At 43.5% G+C, this 19,757-nt stretch overlaps 1 protein-coding gene across 2 annotated transcripts; it reads left to right on the plus strand.

The window, feature by feature from the left end:
• Positions 1-2,738: 2,738 nt before the first annotated feature.
• On the plus strand, positions 2,739-18,953 carry LGALS3 (galectin 3). 2 transcript variants are annotated; one of them, XM_015143706.3, is made up of 6 exons: positions 2,739-2,829; positions 11,036-11,057; positions 11,712-12,029; positions 13,923-14,011; positions 16,222-16,387; positions 18,671-18,953. In XM_015143706.3, exons 2-6 carry the CDS (start codon positions 11,040-11,042, stop codon positions 18,824-18,826), a joined length of 747 nt encoding a protein of 248 aa, XP_014999192.1. In that variant the 5' UTR covers positions 2,739-2,829; positions 11,036-11,039; the 3' UTR covers positions 18,827-18,953.
• The last annotated feature ends 804 nt before the right edge of the window (positions 18,954-19,757 follow it).

Here is a 19,757-nt window from a genome sequence, read left to right on the forward strand (position 1 = left end):
TTCTTTCCTTTCTCTCTGGTTCTATTTTCCTATTTAAAAGGTGACTTTAAAAAATTGGCTCTGCTGCCGGGCCTGGTGGCTCACGCCTGCAATCCCAGCACTTTGGGAGGCTGAGGTGGGTGGATCACCTGAGATCGGGAGTTGGAGACCAGCCTGACCAACATGGAGAAACCCCGTCTCTAATGAAAATACAAAATTGGCCGGGTGTGGTGGTGCATGCCTGTAATCCCAGCTACTCAGGAGGTTGAGGCAGGAGAATCGTTTGAACCCAGGAGGCGGAGGTAGAGGTGAGTTGAGATTGCGCCACTGCACTCCAGCCTGAGCAACAAGAGCGAAACTCCGTCTCAAAAAAAAAAAAAAAAAAAATATATATATATATATAAATATATATATATATATATATATATATATATATATATATATATATAGGCTCTGTTTTCTCCTCCAATTACTGTCTTTCTTTCTCTTTTCTGCTCATCCTTAAAGACTTTCGCTTTTTGTTCTCATCTTCATCTCCTACTCTTCTGGCTCTAACTGAAGTTCTTACCCAGTTTCCCTCCTGACCTTCTGGACCGCCACCTGCTTTCCCAAGGTTCCTCCTTTCCCTCCTGTGGAGATGCCTCTCTTAGAACCCTTGCTTTTATCAGGGGCCTACAATCTCTGCATCAGTAGAAACCAGCCAGCCTATTTGTTTGAGGGCTAACACTGCCTTGTGCCTTATTTCAAATAACACAGTGATCTGTACATAGAAGTTACTCAATGATATTTTAATTGATTTTATTAGGTTCCTTTTTACGCTTATCTTAGAAGAGGTATATGACTTTGGATTGGGTAATAAAGAGCTGTTTATTGCATGTGTACAAATTATAAATTCCCAGGCACACCCTGATCATATCAGGATCCTTTTGTTAGCTTTATGGGGCATGAAGTTGGCACCAAAGTATTCATGGGGATGCACAAGTAAGGAAGTGAAGCCAAAAGGATGTCTGATCATACAATCAGGTGTAAGCAAGCCCCCTAAGTAGCCAGGGCATGAACTTCGTCTATCTCCGAAATGACCAGAAGAAAAGGCAAGAGTGTGTTTCTTCCTTTGCCTCCACAGCAATTCATTTGGCTATCTACTTTTTTTTTTTTTATTACCAATGGCTAACCCTCTAAGGGTACCACGCCTGGCCATGAGGCCTCATGACTCAAAGTCTTAAGATTTATAGCATTTTCCTTGGACACCAAGGGCATTCCTGTGGGTGACACCTTTTTATTACCCAGAGGTTAGTCATTTACTATGGTGATCTATTCAAATAAATTGGTTGCCAGGCCACGTCTTCAGGTAAGAGTTCACATTTTCATTAAATAATCCCCAGCCACACTGTGACTTCTATGTGCAAGCCTAGAGGGGACAATGTTGCAGGAACAGTGCCAGCCACTAAGACACTTTCAAATTTATCCTAGAGAATGCCAAGACAGCTTCTCAATTCCATCAAGTGAGTCCCTTACAGGAACATATCCCTAAGCTGAAAAACTGCAGGAAATAATTTATCTTTATGTTATTAATTGGTTACTATAAGGGCTACAGGAATTATTTAGGAACCAGATGATAACTGGTTTTCTCCATAGGTTACATAAGCCGGTTCCTGCAAAGATTCTTCCCTTACCCCCCTTAATTTTTTTTTTTTCCTCAGAGATCCTTGTTTTGGCCTGCAAGGATTCTTTGACCTGGTGCTTTTCCAGATAAAGTTTAAGAGTCAGGATTTCTGGATTTTGTTCCTAGACATGAGTGAGCTTGGATAAGTAAATCATTTTCTCTTTTAGTCTGTTTGGGCTTCTGTAACAAAATATCATAAACTGGGTAGCTTATAGATAATATACATTTATTTCCCACAGTTCTGAAGGTCGGGAAATCCCCAGGCCAGCAGATTTGGTGTCTGGTGAGGGCCTGCTTTCTGGTTCACAGAGGGCGCCTTCCGGCTGTGTCTTCACATGGTGGAAGTGGCAAGGGGTCTCTCTCCGGCCTCTTTTATTAGGGCACCGATCTCATTCATAAGGACCCTGCCCGTATGACCCAATCACTTCGCAAGGCCTCCACCTCCTAACACATCACCATGAGGGTTAGGATTTCAACATATGAACTTTGGCGGGATATAAACATTCAGACTATAGCACCCTGAGAGTAAAAATGAGATAATAATACTTATCTCTTTCTTCCAACGAAAACATAAGGTGAAGTTAAAAGGAGGATATATATATAATGTGAATTTCCTGTGCAAAATGTGTTAAAGAGTTGTCTAATTGCTTCATAAGGGAATTGCTTTGAGACTAGGCCTATTGATCTAGAATAAGTAGTCAATTTGTAGTCAGTTCCCTAGGCAATAGACATTGAAAAGGTTTTTGGTTTTGTATTCTACAAATAAAGCAACCTATTAATTGAATTCCCCTCAGTGAATTCTTCACTCAGGTGATTCTGGAGAAGGCGGGGGAGAGACGCGGCCGCAGCCCAGGCCCCCGGAGCGCCACGGAACCGAACGGTGGTGGCGGAGGGCGCGCCCCTCAGCCCGCGCTCTGCCCGTCGGGAGCTTCCTGGTCGCCCCTGCGGCGGCGGCGCGGGGTGTCAGGCGGACGCGGGGCTCGCCCAGCATGGTCCGGGGAGAGGCTGGGCTGGGCAGGGGAGCCGCCCCGCCTCGGGAGAGGCGGGCCGGGCGGCGCTGGGAGTATTTGAGGCTCGGAGCCACCGCCCCGCCGGCGCCCGCACCTCCTCGTTAGCAGCCGTCCGGAACCAGCCAACGAGCGGTGAGCGGCGCGGGGCGCTGGGGACGCGGCTCCGGCCGGGCAGGGGTGAGGGCGCCCGGGCGCTGCTTGGGGCGCGGCTCGGAGGGGTTCGGCTCCCCGGGACCAGGCCGGGACGCGCGCGGAGAGCCCCACAGCCTGTGCTCTGCCCTCCGGGTGCGGGGCGGCGGGCCCGGGGCGGTCGCCTTTGATTCTTGAGGGCGCTGGCGCTCGGGAAATGTTGGCAGCGCCTTCCGAGACCCACACACGTCCCCGCGGCGGCACGGGCCACCTTCTGCGGAGCCTCGAGGGCTTCACCGCCGTCGCACCTCCGCCGGCTGCGCTCTGCGGCCCCGGAGTAAGCCCCATCCGGTGAAGAGCCGCGGTCTGGTCACCCCAGTCCTGCCAGGTCCCGCTGCGAGGGGAGGCGGAGGGACTCGCTCAGCAAACCAGACGGCCGCTCCAGTTTCTCTAACTGGGGTTGGGGCCGGGTAACCCTTCCCCAGAGCTCGGCCGCGGGGGAGCGAAGGGACTTCTGAGGACTGCATAGGGCGCCTCCCGGAACCCACAGCTTGGCTCGCCCGGCCCCTTTTGAGCATCAGCTGAGGCTGGACTCGGAGGAGATCTCTCTGTGGGGCGCGAATGAGTTCTTCCACGAGGACCAGCTGCGGCCGGGCTGCAGCCCCTCTCTGGTTGCTAATCCCACAGAAATGGTGCTTGCCCCATGGCCTGAGTGGGCATGACCCGGCTTAGCGAAGACTGCAAACTCTAAGCTTTTCCGAATCAAATGCTCCTCCCTGCCCAGACTGTCTGTGCCGAGGAAGTGTTGGGTGTGGCAGAATGTTGGTCCTAGTGTGCAGAGCCCTAGCGGGGGACTCCCAAAACATGTTTGAGAGTTTATTCTGAATTATTGGGTGCTCAAATAGAAACACTAAAACGATTGCCCTCTGAGAAGTAGGCGCTAAGGGCCAGGGAATCGGGGACGCATGGTGGAGGCTGGGACTTAGGCCTCAGTCTTACCCTTCAAGTTAGCCATGCCGATTCCAGAGACTGCGGAATGTTTGTAAAGTGACTCTGGGAGTTGGGTTGCTGCACAATGAGGACACCTGGACCTCAGTGACCCAGGCTGTTTCTAGGATTGTGGGAAAGGAATGGGAGAAGGCTCAGTTAATTCTGAAGAAAATGAGGCTGATACAATGAACCACTTGGGCACAGAGCTTGAGAAGAAAAAGCTGTCGTCAGCTTCCAAAGTTCTGATTTGTTTACTTCAAGGTTTTTGTTTTTTGTGTTTTTTGTTTGTTTTTTTGAGACGCAGTTTCACTCTTGTTGCCCAGGCAATGGCACGATCTCGGCTCATTGCAACCTCCGCCTACTGGATTCAAGCAATTCTCCTGCCTCAGCCTCCCGAGTAGCTGGGATTACAGGCATGCGCCACCATGCCCGGCTAATTTTGTATTTTTAGTGATGGTGGTGGTGGTGATGGGGGTGTCTCTCCATGTTGATCAGGCTGGTCTCGAACTCCTGACCTCAGGTGACCCACCCGCCTCGGCCTCCTAAAGTGCTGGGATTACAGGCCTGAGCCACTGCGCCTGGCCTACCTCAAGTTTATAAACATTTCATGCTAGGAAATTGTGTGTTTCCACGAAAGGTAAAGTTGAATAATGATCATTTACTTTTCTCCAACAATGGTCTCCCTTTTAGACATTGACTCTAAATCCTTAGGGTAGGGTCTCTCATTCTAGGGATGATCATACCCCATCCTTGATCTTTGGGGGATTTAAGCAGCTTCCTAAATTCATATTTAGAGGTGACATTTAAAATCAGCACTTAGTCCAGATTCTGGGGAGAAGTTTGATGATGGTCCTTGAATATTTAGCACTTAGAAGTGCTAGGAGGATGCCTCAAAAGTTACGTAAGAAGCACAAGAGGACAAGTACCGCCTGATGGATTGACCCTGAAAACTAGTTGTGTCCAAGTAGAATAGGTGTCTTGCTCTGTTAAGAGGTCTTTAATCTATGATAGTTCGCTGTGCTACAAATATGCATAGGTGCTTTATAAAGACTTTTCACTTAGTGAGGTCAAGAGGCTAATGCTGGTCTCATGTATAATTTAGGTACCTTTTTACATAGAACTTTCATTAGCCAGACTATAAACCTTAACTGCAGCCGAGACCTATGTTCATGTAGTATGCCTTCAGAATCTCGTGTTGACCTTAAATGCCAAGTGACTTGTAAACTTACGTACTTGATACTTGCGGTAACTGATCTCAAACATAGCTCTTCTTTCCTGTCGTTTGGGACACAGGCTCCCACTCAAGGGTAGCTCCTTGTGTCTGGTGCCTGAACTGATCTTCTCATTAAATTCTGAGTGGGTAACTTGAGAGCCAGGCTAGGCAGTGCTTGCTGTATACTTCCAGTTCGCTATTGACTAAGTGTCATGTGTTCTCTTTTGACCCCTGTTCAGCTTTTCCATAGCGGGAAAAAATCAGTCACTGAGAAGCAGAAAGTAACTCTACCTTCCTTGATGCCAGGGAGCTATGATGAGAAAGAAATCCTAGGAAAGGACCAGTTCTCTTTATTCCAACTTAGCATCACTGAATTTGTCTTTGGAAAATGGGCTTTCCTCAAGTCCTGCTCTGTGTTTCAGCAAGGACAGAAAGTAGACTGCCTCTTGTGCTACTTGAGGAGCAGTGTGGGGCAGTGCCTAGGGGCTCAGGAAACAGTCTTCTTCCGTTACAGCTTGCGTACAGGTCAGGGACCTTTATGAGCAGAAATTTCAGAAGTGTTCCTGGGAACCCAGACAACCAGACTGATTGCTGGGTGGGCCTAGAATAGCATAGCGCAGCTACGCTTTGTTAAAGGGAAAAGCTACCAGTTAACTGATTAAAATGGTCTGTAGTCTAACTCATGTTTAAATTCCTTATTCCAAAGCTACACTGAACTGCTTACTGTAGGTGTTTACAAATGTGGAGACCCAGCTAGTATTTCTCTACTTTTAGTTTATTTTTTGAAGTGTTTTTTTTTTTTTTTTTTTCCCTCTGACTCTTCAAAATTATCTGATCCTGGAAACACCAGGATGGGGTTCACATATCTATAGTGTCTGTAGAGTGGGAGGATTTCTGACATTTGATTGTATGTCTCTCTCTGTAAACTACTCATCTGAAAAGAAAAACGAAAAAAATTTTCAGGCAAGTAAGGATGATATTTATCTGAATAGATGTCTTTTTTGTTTTCCTGGAAGTTTTGAGGTTAATAATCTTGATTTCAAAAGAGAATCAGTTATAATGCTTTTTTTTTTTTCCTCTTTTTCTTGAGATGGAGCCTTGCACTGTCTTCCAGGCTGGAGTGCAGTGGTGCCATCTTGGCTCACTGCAACCTCTGCCTCCCGGGTTCAAGCAATTCTCCTGCCTCAGCCTCCCTAGTAGCTGGGATTACAGGTGCCTGCCACCACAGCTGGCTAATTCTTTGTATTTTTAGTAGAGATGGGGTTTCACTATGTTGGCTAGGCTGGTCTCGAACTCCTGACCTCATGATCCTCCCGCCTTGGCCTCCCAAAGTGCTGGGATTACAGGTGTGAGCCACTGCGTCCGGCCTATAATGCTTTTCAAAAAAGAAATCTCATGGTTGGAAGTTGACATAATCAAAACCGTACATACCCAATTTTTGGAAAGTACACTTTATTGGTTAAAATATGGTTATAATTAGCAAAGTGACTACACAAAATGGCATTCTTGTATTAAATATTCAATATTATTTTGTGCTTGAATGAATCACCCAGTTAGTTTTCTGACCAAAACACAATCCTTTTTAAATTTTGTTTACAATTTCAGTGTGTTATGTAGTTACAGATGAGTTAGTCAGAGAATTAATTTCCCAGTGAAGTAATTAACACTTTCAAAGGACTGTACTTTAAAATTTCAAAGTGTGATATTTTCTATTGGTGTAGAATGAGCCTAAATAAGGAGTAAAAAGACACGAGCCCTACTCCTTGATCTGCCAATGACAGATGACTTTGGGCCACCATGTTATCTCTCTGAGCCTCAGTTTCCTTATGGTGAGAACACAGGAGTCTCCCCCTTATTTTCAGGGGATGCATTCCAAGACCCCCTGTGGATGCCTCAAACCATGGATAGTACCAAACCCTATATATACTGTTTTTTTGATCTGATAACCAAGCCTGCTACTAAGTAACTTGTGGGTGGGTAGCATCTGCAGTGTGGATAGGCTGGACAAAGGGATGATTCATGTCCCAGGCTGGACAGCGAGATGGCAGGACAGTACAAGATTTCACCACAAAGATTGTCATTATAACTAAAATAGATAAGGTATGTGAACATGCTTTATAAGCTGAAAAGCACCACACAAATGCCAGGTTCTAGTGGCCTTGTCTAATATGTCGAGACAGAATCTATACTGCTCTCCAAGGTGGTGTTGAAACAGTGGAAATGCAGTGAGAGCTGCTTTGTTTCCCAAACTGGATTTGGTTAGATTGGAAAATAAACTAAACATGCTTGAGCGGAGGCTTTGAAAAGAATAAATATTAAATTATGGAAATGCCTTCTTTATTTGACTTTCTGGTTGGAATCAGCCTTTAAACACATCTTAATTTGAATAGAGTGATGTTAGGACCCTTTATAAAGCAAATTCAGGCTAGTTTGAACAATTGAAACTACCTTTTTGGTTTTGTGGAACCACGTGTGTACATTCATGTAGGGATACACTGCTAACTAGCTAGATTGGCGGTCCTCAACTAGCCATGATTTTGCTCCCAGGGGATATTGGCAATGTCTGAAGACATCTTTTTTTCCTTTTTTTGGTAGAGACTGGGGTTTCGCTATATTGCCCAGGCTGGTCTTGAACTCCTGGGCTCAAGCAGTATTCCCGCCTCAGCCTCCCAAATGACTGGGATTACAGGTGTGAGCCACCACACCCGGCCTGAAGACACTTGGTTGTCACAAGTTGGAGTGTGGTGTGCTGGAGTTCTGGCAGCATATGTAATGAAGCCAGCAATGCTGCTGAACATCCTACAGCGCACAGGACAGTGCCCCACAGCAAAGCATCTGACCTGAAGTGTCAGTGGTCCTGAGGTTTACAATAAGCTCCTGTGCAATGAGGACATTTAAAAGAAATCAAAATGTTGATAACATTATTGCTGGGTCTTTGATATGTTGCCTTAGGCTGGAAGAAGTATGTGTAATTAAAGGAACTAAGCTTTCTGCCCACCTTGAAGTTCAAGATTGTTTCCTACTGGCATCCAAAATGAGGGAGACTTTCTTTTCCTGAATTAAAAATTTTCATTTATTTTCCTTTTCTGTAACAACTCTTCTCTCAAGTTCCCCCTCCTCTAGCAACACAGTTTCTTATACAATAGTGTGGCAGCCTTTTGGGGAAGGAGGCACATGCAGAGGAGCTCACAACTTTTGCTTTAAAAAGCCAAGCACTACAGGATGTAAAAAGTAAATGAAAGATGCAGTAACCGCTGGAGTCACCGTGACTTCCCTGTCAAGCTGCCAGCAGTTCCCTAGGTTGGAAAATGGGCATGGTCATAACCTAACCACTTCTGAATAGGTTTCAGAATGACCATGTTCAAAAAGAGATGTGTGGCTGGATGTGGTGGCTCATGCCTGTAATCCCAGCACGGTGGGAGGCTGAGGTGGGAAGATCACTTGAACCCAGGAGTTTGAGACCAGCCTGGGCAACATAGTGAGACCTGGTGTCTACGAAAAAAATAACTCAGCTGGGTGTGGTGTTGTGTGCCTGTAGTCCCAGTTACTTGGGAGGCTGAGGTGGGAGGATCACATGAGCTTGGGAGGTGGAGGCTGCAGTGAGCCCTGAAATCATGTCACTGCACTCCAGCCTGTGCAACAGAACAAGACCCTGTCTCAAAAAAAAAAAAAAAAAAAAAAAGGTGCAAAAATATTTTAGTCAAAGGTAATGTCTGACTATAATATAAATAATAGCAGTATAGTACAGGATGAGCATCCCCAGAGCAGAAATCTGAAATGCTCCAAAATCCCAAACTTTTTGCATGTCTGCATGATGCTCAGAGGTAATGCTCTAAAGAAATGCTCACTGGAGGTCTTGGATTTTGGCTCTTCAGATTAGGGATGCCTAACTGGGTATATGGACATATTCCAAAATCTAAAAAAAAAAAAAAAGGAAATCAGAAACACTTCTGGTCCTATTTCAAATAAGGGATACTCAACCTGTATAAAATATCCAGTGTGTATAAATGAAGCATGTTAAGCTCTAGGAGGAGCTCTGCCTGTTTGAGTTTTACCACAAAAATGTAATATTTTGTGCTTTTCTTTCTTTCTTTTTTTGAGACGGGGTCTCGCTTTGTCACCCAGGCTGGAGTGCAGTGGTGCAATCACAGCTCAGTGCAGCCTTGACCTCCTAGGCTGAAATGATCTTCTCACCTCAGCCCCTCAAGTAGCTGGGACCACAGGCTGCACCACCACACCTGGCTAATTTTTGTATTTTTCATAGAGACAGGGTTTTGCCATATTGTCCAGGCTAGTCTTGAACTCTTGGGCTCAAGCAATCCGCCCACCTTAGCCTCCCAACGTGCTGGGGATTACAGGCATGAGCCACGCCCAGCCAATATCTTGCATTTGAATCAAGTAGTGGACATTTATTGAATCCCTTGGGGCGATGTCATTTCTAAAAGTGATTGAGTAAATATCACAGGTAGGCAATCAAGGATATTCTGGTTGTTTCAAGGTCTACGTAATTCAGGCCATGGCACAGGTGATCCTGAGCTTAGGAAGAACTCACCCATGCCTCAGGGGCCCAACTGCCCTCCTCCCCTCACAGCTGGAGCACCTGCAACAGCTGTGAAGCATCTTGTGCTTTAGGAGCCTTGACATGGGAAGGAACAGGAGAAAGCAGGATTGATGTCTCCAGACCACCCCTTGTGGCAGCTTTGGGCAAGGCAAACCCTCTTTGGTAGCATCTTACACCCAAATATTTTTTTCTTTCACGTTGCCTGAATTTTTTCACCTTAGTTTGTTGTACTGCCAAAGATTTTATTTGGAATAACAAGTACCTTTAAAAAAAGAAAGCACATACAAACTTCAGCTGCCCTTTGAGGCTTAGCTCCAACAGCACTTTTCCTTTCCTTCTTAGAAGTAAGCTTTCTGCGTTTGAATTCCTACAGCACACATTCTAACTCATAGCATTCGTGACTTGTTATTTCACATTTCCATGGATGCATCTCATCTGCCTTGCTGGACTGTGGGCCCTTTGGCTTTTTTTAAAATTCTTAATCTTTATGGGTACATAGCAGGTATATATATTTATGGGCTACATAAAGATGTTTTGACACAGGTATGTAGTGCATGATAATCACATCATGGAAAATGGGGCATTCATATTCTCATTTATTTGTGTTACAAACAATCCAAGTATACTTTTAGTTATGTTCAAATGTACAATGAAATTATTGACTATAGTCACCCTGTTGTGCTGTCAAATATCAGGCCTTATTCATTCATTATAACTATTTTTGTCACCCATTAACTATCCTCACCGCCCTCCCACTCACCCACCCCCACTACCTTTCCCAGCCTCTGGTAACCATCCTTCTACTCTATACCTCTGTGGGCTCAATCGTTTTGAGTTTTAGATCCCATGGCCCCTTTGACCATGCAGATCATGGCCTATTCATCTTCGCACCTAGACAAGAGCCTGCGCAGTGCCTGACCAAGAGCAGGCATAAGTGTGTGCAAATAGAGGAATAAATAACAGGGCAGCAACTATGTCTGGAGGTCATTGTCTTTCCTGTCTCAGTAGGAATCAATCACTGCTGATCTTCAAAAACCCAGAGGAGGGGATGGGGCAGTTAGTGGGGACAGAGGGCAGATGGGCAAGATGAACACACCAAACCCTTTATAAGGAGTAAGGAAGGAAGGTGAAGAAGAACCAAAGAGAAACCATGACTGTTTACATTTTTCACCTGGAAAAGGGACAGGACCTTTTCTTCCTCCCTGCCTCCTCCTCCCTCATGCATTGTATGGCCTCTTGGTCTCAGGATTCAGAGCACAGGCTAGTGTGATGGAAGTTTAAACTTGTGAGTTATATTTAACTCACAATCTAGCTGGAAAGCATCCCTGCCCCTTGAGGAGATGTTGTGTGGTCCCACACTACTGACTTAGGCATAATGCCTAGAGATTGACTAGAACTGCACAATGAACTAGTGGTGAGGTTCAATTTAATGGAAATCGGTGAAAGCTTTCAGGATCAAATGATAACCTTTGTCTCTTTCTTTCTCTCAGGAAAATGGCAGACAATTTTTCGGTAAGTGTTTTATGCCTGTTTCTTACCCTCGATCAACTCCACATGGTTGAGGGTTGGGGGTTTTGTTTTTACCATGACTTTCCCTTTTCACTCTCCCACCGTGTGGCTTCCCCTAGACTCATTTGTCCAACGAGGGCTTGTGAGCTGGAGCCTTGTTTTTCCAGCAGCAGATTTGGGAAGAAAGCCAGGCAGAGCAAGGCCTGGGACTCACTTACAGTAACCCTTTCACCAAAAGGCCCAGGGCGGAAGGGAGTGGACTCTGCTGGCAGGAGCTGAGAAATCCTCTGAGTAGCGGGAAGCGCGGTACAGTCTGGGCATTCTGATGTTTGTGATTGTTTTTCTCACAGTGATTAAAAAATATGTGCTGTAAATAGAGGAGCGCTAGCTCCTGACTTGGGCTAATTATGAAAATGCAGCCCTCCCTGATTTGAGACCTTGGGAGGCAAGAACAAAGTGAAAAAGCATATGTAACCCCAACGTCTAATTTTAGTCTTAGACACTCAAAACTATTAACAAGTGGAAAAAGTATAATGATATGCATGTAATGCCTTTGCTATATTCCTCTCCTTCTTAGATCACATATTCCTATTTCCCTGAAAATTCTGCTTTTGAGAATGCTTTCTGTCCTGTAATTGTTTATGTCTTTCTTTACAGCTCCATGATGCCTTATCTGGGTCTGGAAACCCAAACCCTCAAGGATGGCCTGGCCCATGGGGGAACCAGCCTGCTGGGGCAGGGGGCTACCCAGGGGCCTCCTATCCTGGGGCCTACCCCGGGCAGGCACCCCCAGGGGTTTATCCTGGACAGGCACCTCCAGGCGCCTACCCTGGAGCACCTGGAGCTTATTCCGGAGCATCTGGAGTCTACCCAGGGCCACCCAGTGGCGCTGGAGCCTACCCATCTCCTGGACAGCCAAGTGCTCCTGGAGCCTACCCTGCCACTGGCCCCTATGGCGCCCCTGCTGGGCCACTGGTGAGATAGCATTCCTCCTTTCATGTACTTGGCATGCAGAGGGCTTCAGGGAGACCCTGAGCTTTAAACCTGCTGTGACAGCCACTTCTCAAGGGCCAGCCATGGGCATATGTTGGTAGAATCGAAAAATTAAGTGTTCATGTTGAGCTTATTGTGTGTGGTTAGTATAAACAGAAGGTAATGAATATTTTGAAGGCACTGATAAAGCTGCTTATTAATATAAACCAAAATTGTAGTAATGGAGAACATTTTGGTTATTATTAACACTTACTGAGTACATGTCAATAATATGCATCTACCTGGATGATCTAATTTAACCCCATTACCACCCTATACGATACTGTTAATAACCCCATTTCACATGTGGGGAAATGGGGCAATACAGAAGTGATATAATTTGTCCAGGGTCATTGAGCAAACAGGTAGAGGAACCAGGGTAATCTGGTTTTGAGAAACCTTCTAAAGATAATTTTGTGATCTAAGGGTTGAATTTTCATGCAAATTAAAATATGTCTTAGCAAGTGAATTCTAAATGTAAAACATAACTCCGTGGGGGATCCAGATACATCTCAGCCACAGGATCCTTCCTTTCCAGATTTATAGTCTAGTTAGATGATAAAACATATAATAAATATGAGGAAAGAGCTAAGTACCAGTGTGGGATTAGACCATTTCAGAACTATGCAGAAGATGGCACAAGATAGCATTGTCTCCTTTTAGGTCGGTTCAGAGTAGAAAGACTTGGGGGAGTGGGTGGCATTGAGATGGGCCTATACCAGAGATGGTTAGTCAGTTGCAGAGAGAGGGGGACATGAAGGCTGTGGAAAGGAACAGGCAGATGTAAGAGAGATGACAGAGGAAGAACCCCCAGAACCTACTGATTATGTCTTAGAAGACATAGAAGACTGACTTTTCAAGGCTGAGCAATTAGAGCCATCAGCAAAGCTTTAGCCCAAACTGGGAACTCATGAAGGGGAACTGATGGGGGAGGGGGAGGGAAGACCATTCTAGTTCACACTTGTTGAATTTGAGGCACTAGCAGCAAATCCAGGTGGGAAGAAGTACAGGACTAATACACATCAGGACTAGAAAGAAAAGATTTGGATAGGCTGGCTGTGGTGGCTCATGCCTATAATCCCACCACTGTGGGAGGCTGAGGCAGGAGGATCACTTGAGTCCAAGAGGTCGGGGCTGCAGTGAGCTATGATCACACCACTGCACTCCATCCTCAACAACAGAGACCTGGATTTTTGAAACCTTGTCTCAAAAAATGAAAAGGCTGGGGTGATAGTTAAACCCAGAGGGAAGCCTTAAAAAGGGAAAGAAAAGAGGCCATAAATAAATAGAGCTTTGGGGATATTCACAGTACCTTGAATGTAGATGGTCAATAAACATTTGTGGAATGAACCTCAGTTTTAACAGTGTTCATTCTATAAATATTGAGTATCTGCCACGTGCAAAGCACTCTGCTGGAGCCATGTGAGTACAGACCATATGAGAACCCACAAGCCCAGTATGTGATATGCTGCTTGCCCCCAGGAAGCAGAATAACCACAGTGAAGCAAGTGACATGACAGGGCCTTAAGAGTGATACAAAAATGTTAATGTTGATCACAAGATCTAGCTTAAGCCTTTCCAAAAAATAGCCAACATGAATGAGTAGATTGGGATGGCCATAGTAATGAGACTTACTGATGGCTTTCTTTTCAATTATTTGTACATGTAAGGAGCCTTATCTCTTTGGCCCCTGGGCAAAGTGGCCTGAGAGTCTGGACAGATGGCATATACTAGAGTTATGTGTTTTTCACACATATTAATAGTAATGGAACTTCAGCAACATCGTTTTCTTTCCCTAAAGAAACATGACTCCCATATGTACTTGTTCATTCCCAGTCTGTGCCTTATAACCTGCCTTTGCCTGGAGGAGTGGTGCCTCGCATGCTGATAACAATTCTGGGCACGGTGAAGCCTAATGCAAACAGGTAAGGAGAGCAAAATTAACAAGCCTACCCTATTTGTAGATTGGTTTTTGAATAAAGAATGGCCTATTTTGATTTTTTTTTTCTTGCCCTGTCTTACGGTGCTATTTTGAATTTTAATAAAATTTTTAAAAACTACATATTTAGAATCTTGGCTATACCATCATATAGGATTATCCCATAAATCCGTACATATTCCCATATAATTTTGCTAAGCATCGGGGCACTCATAGTAAATGGTAACACACCTTATTCTATACTTTGATATGTATTATGTCAGCTAATCTCCATGGTTGAAGGCAGGATAAGGAATATTGCTTTCCCCTTTTTATAGACAAAACTGAGGCTCAGGTTCTACAGATGATCAGTGGTAGGCCTGGGAACCCGTCTTTTGAGTAGATACTATTTGCTTATGGGTTTGAAGAGATTCTTCAAGTTAAAAACTTCATCATAATAAATCAACCTTTGCTATTGGAAGTGGTTTGATTGATGAGGTGGGCTAGGATGGGGTGAGGCTTTATTTAGGAAAATACATGCTAATTATGGCTGTCCTGGGCCACTTGGCCCTGGTTGTCACCACTGGTTATGTAGTATTTACATATTATACAAAGAAGCTGGCCATGTCCTGAAACCATCCGGGATGCTTGCGCCTGAGGTTAGTGGAAGAATCTCTAGGTCTTATGAACAGTACCTAAATGGTACAGATTCAAGCCATGTACACAGGTTTATGCAAGAATCCATAAACAGTCTCAGTGTCTGTCACCTTGCTCCACATCCTGCCATCAAGAGATGGACTTCACTTCTGATCTGATAATTTCACATTGAAATGCTCATTCGCTCCACCTCAGCCAGCCTCCCCTGTTTCTGCAATGGTAGTCACTATCCTAAGCCAACCCATCTTTCCACACAGCCTAGACAATTTCTGTAAGCACAGAACTTCCCCATACAATAATGCCCGTCTCATAGCAAATTACAAAATATATATATCCTCTATGTCCTTATCCGTATTTCCTCCCAACATCACATAGAACCCAGCACACCTTATCCTGTGCACACAGCACTCATGATTAAATATCTGCTCTCCTCCTCCCACAACCCCTAATGCACACTGAATACCCAGTGTGGTATCCTTGTCTTGTTAGAGTCATTTCACTGGAAAGTTTAGCTCTAATGCTAGAGATGTAGATTGAGACTGGCAGATCAAAACTAATTCTGGTTGAAATGGTTAATGGTAGTAAACTAAAAAAACTGTTGCTTAGTCCTACAAATTCTATATGACGAACTGCATAGAAAAAAAAAGTACTTAAGGTGACAGAGATGACAACATTGTATATTTAGTCAAATACAAATTCTATTGCTGTTTTTTCCTTACAAGTTTAATCACTGGAAGATCATTTGTGGTTGAATGTGACTTTTACTGGGTGAATCAAAATACAGAGAATCTTTGTTAGTTGGTCTCGAGTGCAGACCTGGCTTTAAAATAAGAATACCTACTGATGATTCTGGTGTTACTGCTCTATAGAGCACACTTTGAGAAACTCAGGGATGGGGTTAGTCAAAGAGGACTTGTGTTTGCATTAACATCCAGGGAGAAGGAACAGGGTCAAAAAGCTAAACTAGCAATTTCATTGGTTCCAGCTCACATCATAGAATGTTTACCACATTTACTATCATGACTTTACAACTTAGCAACAAGATACTGAATATTAACTACCTTATCTCATCCTTGCTGTTTTAGAGGAACTAGGGCTTCTGGTTAATTACGAGGAAGCCAGGCATTTGATGGCTGTTAACTATATAGCTGGCTTGCCTTTACCAGGTATTGAAAGCAAACTGGAAGAGCAGGAAACATTATCTATAGTAAGGGATAAAGTATCCTCAGAGTGGCTCTAAACCTCTGTAAGAAAACCTCGAAGGGTTTTCATGAGTCTGTAAAGGAGGCATTACAGATGAATGGAAATATGATCGAAGACAATGAGGCAAAAAAAATTCAACATATATTGTCTTGCTTACCTTTAGATTTTATGATAGTACATAGAATATCAGGTGTAGGATACTTTCCAGTTTGAACCCATTCTGATTTGCTTTCTGTTCAGAAAAATTTCCTAGGTACTGTATTATGAAATTATTTGCTTTTTAGAAAATTATATTCTTTACTTCGTGTAGATATACAGTTTTAATCATTTTAATAACTGGTCTTTGGTTTAAAACAGAATTGCTTTAGATTTCAAGAGAAGGAATGATGTTGCCTTCCACTTTAACCCACGCTTCAATGAGAACAACAGGAGAGTCATTGTTTGCAATACAAAGCTGGATAATAACTGGGGAAGGGAAGAAAGACAGTCAGTTTTCCCATTTGAAAGTGGGAAACCATTCAAAGTAAGTTATTGCTACTATTATATATTGATAATGTGCATTTCTCATGAGGAATCACTCTAAAACCACAAAGCACTTGAAATGAGTTTTTATCACCTGTCCTAAGGTGCCTAACCAGTGTATCTTCTCCCTGCCCAGGGGACCAGGCTCAGCAGGCTGAGAACATGGCCAGGAGTGGCACACTCCACACTTCTTTCAGGCACCTCACCAGCATCACTGCTGCCACCCTTCTGAGTTTAAGCCTTTCTAGAGATGAAAATAATATAATCTTTAACAAAAAAGGCAAAAGTCTTTATGGTACAGTTGTACTGCAACTTTGTTGCTTAAAACAACACAGTTGGGCTGGGCGCTGTGGCTCACGCCTATAATCCCAGCACTTTGGGAGGCTGAGGTGGGCGGATCACAAGGTCAGGAGATCGAGACCATCCTGGCTAACACGGTGACATCCCGTCTCTACTGAAAATACAAAAAATTAGCCGGGCGTGGTGGCGGGCACCTGTGGTCCCAGCTACTCGGGAGGCTGAGTCAGGAGAATGGTGCAAACCCAGGAGGCGGAGCTTACAGTGAGCCGAGATCAGATTGTGCCACTGCACTCCAGCCTGGGTGACAGAGCGAAAAAAAAAAAAAAAAAAAAAGTTGGCATAGAGATCAAAACTACATGTTTTTTATTCTAAAATTAAAGTTTTATGAAAAGTTTATAAATTTTAAAATTAACAAGGTTTCCTTTCCTTTACTCCTTCCCCCATCCTCACAAAAGATTGCAATTTGATGAGTATCTTCCTAGTGTTTTCTGACATACAGCACGCTTTTTATTTGTAAGCACTGCTTCAACAAATATTAGGTCCACAGCATTGAGTTAGGGTTGACTATAGAGTGGTAAATAAAACAGCTGGACTGTAAACTCTTCAACAACAGGGACAAATAAGGACCATAGTCTACATTTGGTGGACATCTTTTCATATCAGAATATTGTTACTTAATAGCATTTTTTTTTTTTTTTGAGATGGAGTCTCGCTGTCGCCAGGCTAGAGTACAGTGGCATGATCTTAGCTCACTGCAACCTCTGCCTCTCGGGTTCAAGTGATTCTCCTGACTCAGCCTCCCGAGTAGTTGGGATTATAGTTGTGTGCTACCATGCCCAGCTAACTTTTGTATTTTTAGTAGCGATGGAGTTTCACCGTGTTGGCCAGGATGGTCTTGACCTCTTGACCTCGTGATCCACCCACCTCGGCTTCCCAAAGTGCTGGAATTACGGGCATGAGCCACCACGCCCGGCCAATAGTATTTCATTTTTAGATGTGATAATTTAACTAGTACCCTACTGATATAAATTTACAGAATAGAAACACTCCAACCTGGAAATGTTTTACTAAAATACTGTAATAACTATCCTTACAAATATTTTCTTCCTAGAAGCAAATCTTCTAGAAATCTTTGCTTTAAAATATGTATGTTTACAATTTAGATATTATCAAATTGCTGCTTCCAAAAAGATGTAGGAATGAACATCCACTATTGGAAGAGTAGATTTCTCCTACCCTTGCCAAAACTGATTATCACCAATCTTTACAACATTTGCCAAAAGAATCCTACTTTTGTGTTTTTCTTTCAGGTGTTTTAGGCCATACCAGAACTTTTGGTTGTTTTGAGACAGAGTCTCACACTGCCACTCAGTCTGGAGTACAGTGGAAAGATCACAGCTCACTGCAGCCTGTCAACCTCCCAGGCTCAAACGATACTCCCACTTGAGCCTCCTTAGTAGCCGAGACCACAGATGTATGCCACCCACGCCTGGCTAATTTTTTTATTTTTATTTTTGTAGAGATGGGATTTCACCATGTTGCCTGGGCTGTTCTCAAACTCCTGGGCTCAAGAGATCTGCCTGTGCCTTTGCCTCCCAAAGTGTTGGGATTACAGGCGTGAGCCGCCACACCCAGGCTCTTTTAAGTTTTTATGCAGGCAAATCCTTAGCCTTCACCTTTATGGCTTCACTTATATATCCTTGTAATAAATTTGTGGCTTTTAAAAAAAATCTGAATAACTTGGAATTTTTGCTGTAAAGTTACTTTCCCTGGATCTTAACTGGTCCCACGAATGATAAGGATGAAATGTTGGACATCCTGAGTTCAGGCCAGACTGGTTTGAAATTAATGGACTTTTTTTTCCTTTCAGTTGACAAAAAATTGTTTCTATCATGTACATGAAACATGTATATATTGTGGAATGGCTAAATCCAGCTGACATATGCATTACCTCATGTAATAGTTTATGTATATGCCATTTCAGATACAAGTACTGGTTGAATCTGACCACTTCAAGGTTGCGGTGAATGATGCTCACTTGTTGCAGTACAATCATCGGGTTAAACAGCTCAATGAAATCAGCCAACTGGGAATTTCTGGTGACATAGACCTCACCAACGCTTCATACACCATGATATAATCTGAAAGGGGCAGACTAAAAAAAAAGTCTAAACCTTACATGTGTAAAGGCTTTATGTTCACTGTGAGTGAAAATTTTTACATTCATCAATATCCTTCTTGTAAGTCTTAATAAATATTATAGTGAATTACCTGTCTCAATATGTCACTTAATTGGAGTGGTTTATTCTCGATAATGTGCAATGGAAAAAATATGCAGCAATATTAATACTGCATTGGGGCCTCAAGGTTTCCTATACTTGTTAAAATCTTTTTCTTAAGGAAAGAAAGTAAATACTACCTCAAGATTCTCTCTTCCAGAATTTCATTAAAATCAGGAGATGTTCCAAGGAAATTATTCTGTCATTTTCTTAAGGAAATATGTTCAGGAAATGAGAATAGCATTAAGAAAAAGTTTACCTATAGATGACCTATAGACAATTATTGTTAGGATTCTGGTGTATTTCTTGACTGCTTTTTAATCTCATTTCTCCTTCTAAACTATAGTTTGCTGCTTTCAGATCAGTAATTTGATATCAATAAAGGAACATCTCCCTGGTTTTTATGAAATCTCTTACAGAGAAAAAAGGTATCTTATATAGTCAGCTTTCAAAATTTAATTGTTCCCATCGTCAACATTCTTACCCATGCCTTTCTACCCTTATTAGCAGCAAGCCCAAAGATTAATAAAATTCCAAAACTAGGATGTGGCAAAACCACTTCATCTTATAGAAGACCAAATTTTTTTTTTTTTTTTTTTTTTTTGAGATTGAGTCTCGCTGTCACCCAGGCTGTAGTGGCGTGATCTCAGCTCACTGCAACTTCCGCCTCCTGAGTTCAAGCAATTCTCTGCCTCAGCCTCCTGAGTAGCTGGGATTACAGGTGCCCGCCACCATGCCCCGCTAAGTTTTGTATTTTTAGTAGAGACGGGGTTTCACCATTTTGGCCAGGCT

This window comes from Macaca mulatta, chromosome 7, assembly GCF_049350105.2.
Source record: "Macaca mulatta isolate MMU2019108-1 chromosome 7, T2T-MMU8v2.0, whole genome shotgun sequence".
Taxonomy (NCBI): Eukaryota; Metazoa; Chordata; class Mammalia; order Primates; family Cercopithecidae; genus Macaca; species Macaca mulatta.

What these genes read in the sequence shown, in the direction of transcription:
- LGALS3 (XM_015143706.3), top strand. An exon ending in GCGCCCCTGCTGGGCCACTG is followed by an intron (nt 12,030 to 13,922) that starts GTGAGATAGCAT and finishes GTTCATTCCCAG; the next exon opens with TCTGTGCCTTATAACCTGCC. An exon ending in GTGAAGCCTAATGCAAACAG is followed by an intron (nt 14,012 to 16,221) that starts GTAAGGAGAGCA and finishes GGTTTAAAACAG; the next exon opens with AATTGCTTTAGATTTCAAGA.